At 36.7% G+C, this 11,420-nt stretch overlaps 2 protein-coding genes across 4 annotated transcripts; one reads left to right on the forward strand and one right to left on the reverse strand.

The window, feature by feature from the left end:
* The first annotated feature begins 137 nt into the window (after nt 1–137).
* Nucleotides 138–10,239, forward strand: LOC110829763 (E3 ubiquitin-protein ligase Topors). Its single transcript, XM_022063847.2, has 3 exons — nt 138–261; nt 2,270–2,422; nt 6,931–10,239. Exons 1-3 carry the CDS (start codon nt 214–216, stop codon nt 7,165–7,167), a joined length of 438 nt encoding a protein of 145 aa, XP_021919539.2. The 5' UTR covers nt 138–213; the 3' UTR covers nt 7,168–10,239.
* LOC147874674 (uncharacterized) lies at nt 2,418–11,420 on the reverse strand. Of its 3 annotated transcripts, none has more exons than XM_087344566.1 (3): nt 7,252–7,392; nt 3,465–3,625; nt 2,418–3,202 (listed from the first exon to the last, which is right to left on the reverse strand). In XM_087344566.1, exons 2-3 carry the CDS (start codon nt 3,591–3,593, stop codon nt 2,891–2,893), a joined length of 441 nt encoding a protein of 146 aa, XP_087200692.1. In that variant the 5' UTR covers nt 3,594–3,625; nt 7,252–7,392; the 3' UTR covers nt 2,418–2,890. The 3 variants fall into 3 exon arrangements, with proteins under 3 accessions (XP_087200692.1, XP_087200694.1, XP_087200693.1); XM_087344568.1 differs by lacking the exon at nt 2,418–3,202 and adding an exon at nt 11,150–11,420 and having other exon boundaries at nt 3,407–3,625; nt 7,252–7,418; XM_087344567.1 differs by lacking the exons at nt 2,418–3,202; nt 3,465–3,625 and adding exons at nt 5,543–6,960; nt 11,150–11,420 and having other exon boundaries at nt 7,252–7,418.

An 11,420-nucleotide genomic window follows, 5' to 3' on the forward strand; every position in this document is an offset into this window, starting at 1 on the left:
GCGCTCTCAGAGGGCTGTTACGCCACGGATCATCATTATTATTATTATTATTATTAAACGTCACGTGTGAGAATGACCATTGTTGCGACATGTAACAATTGTAAATCAACAACTTTAGTTTTCGCAGTTAGCAAAGTGAAGCGAAGAGTGCAAGTTCGAAGCTGTTCATTTAAATAGCAAATTCAAGAAGAAATTATATTTCATCCAACCATCATGTCAGAAGAAGTACTCAGATGTTTCAGAATAATCTCTCGAAGACGGGTAAGTAATAAAGAACTAGCAACCATTGGTTTAGTATAATTAATAGAAAATGCAACCTGTTTCCACACAAGGCAAATCGTGTTCGGATCAGGATTCCAAGTAAGCTCATAGTTTATCTAAAAGATGTACTGATAAAACACTACCCACATCAGCTTATCAGTGCAGAATGCATAAGATATATGGACGTAAGAGCAAATTTCCAATAAAATATTTAACGATGCACTCTAATTATTTAATTAATTTATTTATTACTATTGTTGTTCTGATAATTATTACTAGTAGAGGTATTAATAGCAATATAAAATAAATGTAATTTAACTACAGACTTCGTGTATCACAAAAAAAATTTGCATTGTTACCAAGAAATAATATTGCATGTAGAATTTTTTGGCATACTCAAAGCAAAACTTGATACAAACTTTAATTCATGTTAAATTTACTCCACATTACTAGCTTTGTAGTTGGAGATGTAACCCATAGCTTTTATTTTACTAATAAATTTTATTACTTTCACTCCAGAAGGTATTAGTTAATGTTCGAGAACTTCAAAGTTCCCGCTTTTCATAACCTCTTTGAGGACGAATCATCTTAACACTGCGACCAGACTCTTCCACCGACAACGAAATGAAAGGAGTGTGGTTTTGTGGGGAGGGAGTTTGCGAATGAAATATTGGTTCGTCTCTCAAAACAAGTTTTACTAGAAAAAATGTTTTGCTCAGATAAATATTTACGATGAAGATGTGACCACAAATGCACGCGCTGTATTTTAAATATGTAACAATGAAGTCTGTCCAAAGAATCTAAAATAGAACATATTTCATATAATTGTCAACAATCGACAAGATACGCAGCTGTGTCAATAATAGAAATCCTTTTATGCTGTCTTAATTGTTGTAAACGAACTGCTTTAGTTCCCGTGATTCCCGCAAAGTGAAGAGTGCGTGAAGTCGTTGAGCATTTATTATTCCATCCATTATGAGGAAGTTAACGTTCAGTTTGTGCGGGAAATCCTTCGAGTACAAAAACACATTTTGTAGAATTAATATTTCAGGTGTTCGGATACAAACCGTAGAAGACAGACGAGAATCATTTTAAATGCCCTTCGCCGTGTGGTTTTATTGCCCACGGATTAACACTCGTTTGTCTACAGGTAGAGAAGGGCATTTTTAAACCGGGTATTCGTAAGGAAAGTCTACATAAAGTTGGTAACGATAATGTAGTCAGAGTAGTAAATTTTGTAACTTTAAATAATCTAAGTGGCTGTGACTAGTGCGCCCGGCCTTATTCATAAATATACTTAGACATCTGCTGATTGTGTTACACGTAATCAGATCATGTTCTGACAAAAGACAACGCACTAGTACGTATATTAGATGTCAGATCTTTCAGAGGAGCTGGCTGTGATACCGACCATCACCTGTTAGTGGCAAAATATTGTCAGAGACTCTCAGTAAGTAAACAAGCATGGCAAAAGTTTGATTTAGAAAGATCTGATTTGAAGAAACTCAGTGATGTACCAGGTAGAAATCTCCAATAGATTTGCGTCTTTAGAGAACTCTGATGACAATCTTGATATTAATAGCGCTTGGGAAAGTATTACGGACGAAATCAAAACCTCAGCCAAGGCAAATATAGGATATCACAAATAAATCATAGTAAACTATGGTTTGAAGATGACTGCTCAAAATTGACAGACAAATGGAAGTGGGTTAAATTACAATTGTTGCAAAACTCACGCCAAATCAACGGAGATAATCTGCTAAATTTAAGATACGAAACCAGTAGAACATTTAGGAGTGCCTCATGGCTGGGAGTGGACTATCTCCCCATCTCCACGATATTTGGAGTCACAGGGTCCATTGCCTGAGGGAGCTTGAGAATGGAATTTCCAGCCTGTTCAGGGCTATGACTTCTGCATATGTCAAATCTAGCTGGTCGGGATTCCTGCCAGAGGCTGAGCAGAGTGAGTTTGGTTGTTTGGTCTTTATTCTGTACGTTCATCCTGCAGCATCTTCCCACAAGCAGTGATCATGCAGAGGATCAGCCATCACAGTCGAATGAGGGTTATAACTCATCAGATGACTGTGTGATTGTGGGCTATGTGAAGCCTCGTCATGAGAGGACACCCGAAGTCATCACGTTGCTATCGTCTGACCCAGAGGTAAGTCCAGCAATGTTTGCATGCTGTGTGCTGCCAAATGTACATATTCTCTTTTACTTCCTAACCTAAAAATAGTTGAAATGAACAGAAGAGTCGAAAGTGGGTTTGGTTGCGATACTGAGAGTGCCGCTGCTTTCGTTATAAAATCATTTGAGGCCAATGAGCTAATGGACAGATTCTGCTAGTCCTGGCCATTCCTTAGATAGTGGTTTTCGGAGGCTGAAGGAAAGGGGATATTTTTAGGGGAATGCCCAGCCTGCTGATGCTGTTGAAGGTTATGTTCACGCGCCCGTTTGTTGGAAGGATGGTAGTGGGATTTGGAGTTTAGATTAGAGGTTAGTGTGGGTAGATTTTCGATAAACCTTATGGCCTACTGAGCCATCAGTTTGGATGTGAAAGAAGGGAAGATGGCCACCCCTTTCATTCTCTGTGGTAAACTGAATATTCTCATGGACACTGTTCAGGTGGTCAAAGAACTCCAACGGCTTGCCTGAGCCGTGGGGCAGATGACGAACGTGTCATCCACGTAGTAAAATCAGCAGTGGGGCTTGTGGGTTGCCCCCTCCAGAGCTGTTTTTTCATAGTTCTCCACGAAGAAGTTGGCAGCGACGGGATAGTGGTGAACCCATGGCTTGTAGAATTGCCCGTCACCTGTTGGTTCTCGGCCGATCCTGACTCTACTCCCCACTGGTCCGAGCCTTGACTGTGGGGTTCCTTTATCTCAAACTGATGCCACACACATGGCTTACCCATTACACTGATGATGGAGGCAGCAAAGACCTGTGAAAGGTTGGTAAACTTCTACCAGACAAGGCACTACAACCCAGAAGACAGCCATCTTCTGATCTATGTTTATTTTTCTCAGATCCTAATTGTGGCATTTCATTTTAAATATCTGCCTTTTTTTGGACAGATTTTGGTCTCATTATTTAGCGCTTTGGTATGCTACTTTATGTGAAGTCCTTAAAATAGTATGACTTGTACTTGTATAATACGTATTTTATTATAATGACTTATTCAGATTATTTTGTTAACTGCTTACCAGGATTGTTGTTCGTTTCTTCGTTGCGTGAAGCACAAACACGTCACTTTGAGTGGTCGCTTTCATGTCTTGAATTGCAAGGCTCTTTACATACTTCAGTAAAACTTCAGTTAGTTTGCCGTTTGGCATCGACTGATAGCAAGATTATTTGTTGAGGCAATCTGGAACATTGTTTATTAGATTCAGACAGTGAGATTTATAACTGTGAATGATATTTAGTTTAATAAATTTATTAATGTGCCTGAAAATATCAAGAAAACCAAATATTGACAAGCGGTGAAAAGGAGACGAGATATGAAAAACCGTCGATACATCTTCTATATTCCACCCCCATTTTGCGGTAGAGGATGTAGGACTTACAGAGGACTAGGTATGTAAGATGAAAGAATATCTTTTCTTATGAGTAGAGTAGAGTTTATTTACATTCCACAGATCCTTCTTAGGACTCAACCAAAGGTTGTAGAACATGTCATTTCATACAATATACATACACTTCAGAACTTTCAACATAAGTACAAGAACGTATTTCACATGTCAATGTACATAAATTTCAGATTCTGCAATACAAGTATGAAAAATAATTTTACAAATTAATATACATAAACCTCAGAATTTTAAATATAAATACAAAATTTGCTTTACATATACGTAGATTATGGATACAAAGCTTAAACATTTTCAGCAGAGATGAAATCATTTACAGAATAGAAGGATTGAGTGAAGAGGTAATCTTTCAATGCAGGCTTGAATACCTTTATATCATAATTTAGACTTTTAATTGTTGGTGGAAGATTATTAAATAACTTGATACCTGTATAGTACACTCCTTTCTGATATTTAGTAAAGTTAGCATTTGGCACATAGAGATCATGTTTACGTCTTGTATTTAAATTATGTACATCTGTATTTCTTTTAAATTTATCCATGTTTTCCACCAAAAATGATAGCAAGCAGAGTATAAATTCACTTGCAAGTGGAAGTATATTAAATTTACGAAATAATTTTCTACAAGAAACCCTGCTTTTGACACCAGCCATTATTCTAATTATTTTCTTTTGCATGTAAAAAACTTTATTACTGTCTGTTGAATTTCCCCAAAAGATTAATCCATATGACAATACAGAGTGAAAGTAAGCAAAGTAAACTAGCTTTAAAGTATCTATTGTCATGAGTGGTATGACTGTTCTCATGGCAAAGCATGCAGAGCTTAATTTGGGAATAATATACTCAATGTGTTTCTTCCAATTTAAGGTACTGTCGACTTGTAAGCCAATGAATTTGTTTGTTTCAACTTCCACAATTAATTTTTCTTCAAAACCCATATTTAATCTAGGATATGTCTTGTGCTTAGTAACAAATTTTATGAAGTTTGTTTTTTCAAAATTTAGTGCCAGTTTGTTAGCTCTAAACCATTTGTTTGTGTTGGCAAAGACATCATTCATGATATTTTCATGATAGATCAATTCTTGGTGTGCAATAATGATACTTGTATCATCAGCAAAAAGAATGGGTTCAGATATAGAGTTCATAGTTGCCTGGAGGTCATTTATATATATATATATATATATATATATATATATATATATATATGAGCAAAAGTAAGGGTCCAAGAACTGATCCGTGATTTACGATACCCCATTCTGAATAGGTATTATGATTGGTAATTTCTACTTTCAGCCTTCTATTATTTAGGTAGGATTTAAACCATTGTCCTGCTATACCTCGAATTCCATAAAATTTCAGTTTCATTAGTAATATTTCATGGTTTACACAATCAAATGCCTTGGCTAGGTCACATGCATTTTATTGTTAAGGGCACATACAATTTCATTAGTAAAACTAAATAGAGCCTTTTCTGTTGAGAGATTTTTTTCTAAATCCAAATTGCTCCTCGACAAGGATGTTGTTTGAGTTTAAGAAATTATTTACTCTCTTGCACATAACTTTCTCAAAAATTTTAGAAAATGTTGTCAGCGGTGAAATAGGTCTGAAGTTAGAGATGCAGGATTTTTCACCCTTTTTATATAGTGGTTTTACTTTTGAATATTTAAGTCTTTCAGGAAACATTCCTACAGCCATTGAATGATTACAGAGATAACTTAATGGAATACTTATATAATCCACACAAGATTATGTTAATACAATATGAAACGTGTTATTACGAAGGGTTATTTTTGCTGTTAAAGATTAAGGTGGGGTTGAATCCAGATTCACTATTTTTCTGTTTATTTTGTGTTAGGCTTATGTTTAGGTGACGGATGCTGCTATATTTAGGCCTACACAAAATCGCGTTTCGTGTTTGAAATTTGCAGGAGGATTATGTGCGCTGAATTATCTCTGTTCCATCATAATCTGTATTTGGTCTTGAGATGTGGATTCAAGCAACGCACTTAAAAATGTTTAATATAAGATTTGTATAAATTATTGAAATGTGAGAAAGACTACAGTAGGGCCCCGCTTTTCGGCGCTCCGCTTTACGGCGATTCGCTAATACGGCGCTCAACAGCTGAGTCAGAGAAGTGCGTCCAGCGCCATTTTATCGTCGCTGATTCAGTCTGTTTACAGCTTTTGTGCGCTGCGCGTCTCCGTATTCTGGCAATTTTTCAAAGTTATTACAAACTGTATATTTATGTAATATTTTTGTGTACTACAGTGTAATTACAATGGCGTCTAAGGGTAGTAGCGATAAAAAGAGGAGTCGTAAGCCTCTTACTTTAAATGCCAAGTTAGATATGATTAAACTTCGTGAACAAGGCATGTCTATGGCCGAGATAGGACGTAAGCTAAGCCTAGATCGCCAAACTGTTAGTGCCATCGAGAACGCTAAGGAGAAAGTGTTAAATGAAATTAAAAGTGCTACACGAATGAACTCTAAAGTCATAAGAAAAAGAGATAGCCTTATTGCTGACATGGAAAAAATTTTGGTTGTGTGGATTGAAGATCAAACGAGCCACAATGTGTGTACTACTGATATTCATTTTAATTTCATATCGTTTTATTAGGCCTAGCGCTATTGTGCACTTACGATATGATAGTGTAACATCTTATTAGGCTTTGATATGCATTTGCAAGTGAAAAAAATTGCAAAGATCCGCTTTTCGGCCGGGGGTCTGGTCCCTTGCCCTATTTTAACAGGACAGGTGGAACAAGCCACTTACCATTCTAGTCTTAACAGTTATTACATTTGGTTTTGTGGTTTGGTTCAGGAGTTGACCCAGATGACATGCACAGGCTCCAGTGATTGCAGTTACAGAGATATGTTTCTCTCATCATCAAGCTCTCCAGAGTCATCCGGATCAGAAAACAACTCAGTCTCCGTTAGGAAATTTCAGAAGAAGGAAGCTCAGCACAATTCGAAATCTGGCAATATATATATATATATACGTCTAATGGTAAAGCTGGTTTCATGATGATAACGTTTCTGTTCCTTTAGTTAATTACTTGTGACTTTTTGTGTTTGTTGAAGGTCACAAAGCCAGGAAAACTACAGCGTCTTCTGCAAAAAATATATTTTCTTAGGAACCAAGATCATTCCAAAATTGACTCCAATTCATTGGTGCGCTCACGTGATGTCAAAAATTCCAAACGGCAACAGACAGCATTGCTATCATCAACTTGTAACACTTCCAGCATTAGCAGCAAACACACTTACACCTCCCGGTCCTTGCGCGGCGGCCGCAAACGGTACAGAAGAAGACATTGACCTCATAGGAACAGGAATCATGGAAAATACAGGTACAAAGCAGGAGAGCGACTACTCAGTCAAGAGCTACGATACACCTCCTACCTCTTCTGAGGTCGACAGCATCCTCAGCATTAACAGCTGCGTAGCGTTGTGATCTCGCGGGCTGCAAATGGTGATGGCAGTAGCCATGACAGACTGCAGAAACGTTTGACCAAGTCGGCGTCTGTTTGAAGATGGTAAAAGACGATTCCGATTCCGAGGAACGTGTGCTGAAACCAAAAAAATGAAAGAGGATCATGTCTTTATTTGTCGACTCTTCAGACGACTAAGGTCGATGCACTGTTTTATATGTAGCTATAGTTTAATAAATTTATCACTCCCAAAAGTCAACTGAGGACTGAAATAAGTTCCTCAAGTGAGCGAATATTTAGTTTAAAGGTTCACAGTTATTGTGTTTTGAAACTTCCTCGTGTGGCTGTACAATGTCGAACTATACATAAGACACGAAATTGTCGCATGTTGACAAGGGAATTTTATTATGCATTTTTCAGGCATCCATTCGTCACGTCACGTGCCATCGTGACTGATGACTGGATTCGTACACCACTGGCTGTAATTCAGTGCTCGTACTTAAAGTATAAATAATAAATAATTGACTTCCTGATAATAATAATAATATTAATACTTTCTGTAGATCAAAATACATTGATATAGGATATGTCAATCTATATTATACATTATCAAAATACAATAATGATTATGATATAATCCCATTGGAGATATAGCATTATACACATTAGATTATTAGTAGCCAATATTCGAAAATTCTTCATTAAGAGTCTTCTAGTGAATAGTAACGCCCCTTAATAAGAAAGTCCTTCAATTCCTTCTTAAACTGAGACACTTTTATTTTGCATATAAAATGGTCATTCTTGTTTTGTGACAGTGTTTTCTGCCGAGGGATTTAAATTGTAACTTTACATTTTTAACTTTTACCCGGAAAGGCACAAATTTTTTGATAAATGACTATTTTAAATTAAACTGTAAAAATATTTACTCATTATAGAGAAAACCCTTGTACCTTGGGCTGTGTTCTTTCAGATGGCTGGAAGTACCGATCTATGGAGTTTTCATGTCGAATGTACTAAGCACCAAAATGCAGCTTAGCAAATTCACTATCTCCATCTCATCCAGTCGATTGGCCTTGCCATAGAGCTTTAACTTCATTCTGGTCACTGACTGTCTTTCCTGATGGGTCTTCTATTTCCTGTGTTCGAATTCTGGTGTTCTCTTTCCATCCTAGTTCTTTCGCCTTTGCATACATCAAATCGTATCTGCCAATTCTCTGGAGTGTCATTATCTCATCACATACTTCATTGATGTAATCTTCTCTCGCCTTGTCTGTTTCTCTTCTCAGTTCGTTGTTCAGTCTTCGGTATTTCTGTCTTCCCCTCTTCACTGTTGATATTCTTCCATCTCCTCCTCTCATCCATCTATGCTCGATAAAGGAAATTCTGTCTTCAGGAAAGCATCTGCTATAGCTTCTCGTTCATTCCGATGCCGACATATAGGCCGAGATTCATTGATGCTAAAAGTTACTCATCTGACAAAATTTGGTTCAACATCATTTCTCTATGTCTTTGTTTGTTTTGATTTTCCTCAAAATAATTTTTTTACAACCTTCATTTATGAAGCGACATTCGATAAATTTTTCCAGTCTGTAATCCTTCAGTTTAATTTTTTCTGGCATTTTCCGTTAAAACCGTCGACCTATCTAATTTGTAGCCTTTCTCGATTATGCTTTAGGAATAGAGGTTTTGGAGGAATTTTGGTTGTTTTGCTTGTTGAAGGCTTTTATAACGGTGGGACAATCTGCTGACCAGTCTCTGATGGATGAAGTGACTTGTTTATGTGTGTATCAGGTGATTGGTGGGTTCCTGGTGCACGCATGTCTCTTTCAAAAGAACTAAAATATTTATCATCTCTAAAACTATCAGCATTGACAGGCCACAAACCAAAGACAGAATCTAGACTGGACGTTACAAGGACTGAAAGAAGTTACATGTGCCACGCCAATCAAATGACCACCATTTTAGAATGATGTTGGTTCTCCTGAATTAGGAAGCTACCAATTGCTTAATGCTGCATTGTAGTTTATTTTTAAAGAGTCTGAGACACATCTGTCCAGTGTCTGGTTATCACTGCAGTCAACACATGAATTCATCTTCAGTGGGTGTCACACGGCGAACAAAATAATTATGAATTCAATAAACTTCGCTAATTTGACGAGAAGTTACGTGCATGCCCAGTGGTGAATCGTTCGACGTATGAATTTTGAAATGCACTCAGAAATATCAGTACAGGGAAGCTGTGGCCCTATCAAGACTAACTACTTGGGGGTTGTGCTTTATAAAATCAATGAACAATTGTTTACGTGCGTGCCCATTCATGTCTCATGATTTGGGATAATTCCTTGACGTTTCTTTTACAAATTTATTTGTCAATTCCACAACTTCCTTCCATGAGATACCGTAGTGCATATTACTGGTTCTGGTTATATAATCAATAAATTTACATTCTTCTTCAGAGAACACCGTCTATACCGCGCATTTATTAGTATATGCAAACTTTTCATTCCCATTTATTACGTGGTTCTACAAATGTCTCTGAAGTCTAGAATGTTTCGCAACAGCTGCAACGAACAGTCATTTGTTTTCAAGAGCTAGAGTAAAATTTACCTCATTGAGTTTTGGTCTCTAGTGACAATCTTTACTCTGTAACATCAAAAAGTTGAAGCAATTTTTATAAAAATACAATCTAAAAATTGTTCTCAAACTTAAATAACATTTCAAATTAATACTCGTTTTAACACCTTATCTGTTAATTAAAAATTAGAATAAATATGACATTAAAATCCTCCTTTTTAGAAATGTATATTTATAATATATATTTTGAAGCATCATTTTAAGTGTAGAAGTAATCCTATAGACCATCTGACCTTTGTTATACTTGTAAAACACAAGATACCTCGTCACTTGCCTTATATTGTAAGAATCTTATTGGAAAAATGTACTTTAGTTAGCTCAGTCATACTTTCTGTGGTTGTTTTCCTTCCACTTTCCTTTATATTGCAGGTGTACGTTCCAAATCCACCTTGATTTCAGATGGCCGGGCTTTGTACCTGATTATGATACCTAGCAGTTTCCAGAACATCTTGCTTAATTTTCCTGTATCCAGGAAATGTGAAAGAGCTGATCTCTCACATCAAGTCCTTGGGACATTTAGTGTACATTGGAGAGACGAGAAATGCATACAAAATTTCAGTCATAAATTTGAATGGAGGAAATTGCTTGGAAGAATGAACATACATTAATACAATTAAAATTATTGAATGCTGGGATCATGCGAGCACAGTAATTAAACTTCAGGTTCCATAAAAGGAGGGAAATTTCTTTTTAAGGTGTATTACTGTCAACTTCTGAAAAGGGGTCTTTGTATTGCAATATCCTACTGTTAGCTTTCCTTTCATTTCTCCGAGATCATGTGTGCGTGTGTGGTTAGTCCCGTCTACTTTTGAAATGTGATAGATTTTCATGAAACATGACATACATCCTTTACAAATACAGTAACGATCAAATATTAGCAAAATGACAGTCACAAGTCCAAATTATATTAATAAAAAGTTTAGAGCATATTAAATTTGAGTAATGTTCACTTCAGAATCTTTCATCATCTCCTACCTAAGGACTTAAGATTAAAATACATAACAATAAGTTATGTCTTGTTTTATTTGAGTGTGAAACCCGGTCTGTTACAAGAAACAAAAGGCTGGAGAAAATTACACAGTAAAGAGATTCATGATTTTTCCATTACAAAGATCAACTGATTCAGAGTACTGAAGTAAATAATCCATTTACAGTGAGAATCTTATGAAACCCATAAAACAAAATGAAGAGTTATTTATTGCTAAAGCAGCTTTAAAAGGTTAAAACACACACACCTTATAACAGCACACTGGTTCTGCTGAAACCGTTCCATGTCAGTGATGCAGCTGTCTCCGATGGCAAATAAACGAGGAGGAAGCTCACCCAACTTGCAGTCCTCTGGGGCCCGTTCACACGACACCGAATCGGCCGTTTTCTCGAATCGATTATTTTACCGTACATCACAGTTGCAATGCACGTTATATGTGAATGTTCACACGAAACGGCTGTCGACCGTGTACGGTAAAATCACCGAGTCGGTCGCCGATGACATTCGGTTTTGTCAAT

This window comes from Zootermopsis nevadensis, unplaced genomic scaffold (genome assembly GCF_977971745.1).
Source record: "Zootermopsis nevadensis isolate Lab colony 2312 unplaced genomic scaffold, Znev_1.0 Znev_ptg000007l, whole genome shotgun sequence".
NCBI lineage: Eukaryota > Metazoa > Arthropoda > Insecta > Blattodea > Termopsidae > Zootermopsis > Zootermopsis nevadensis.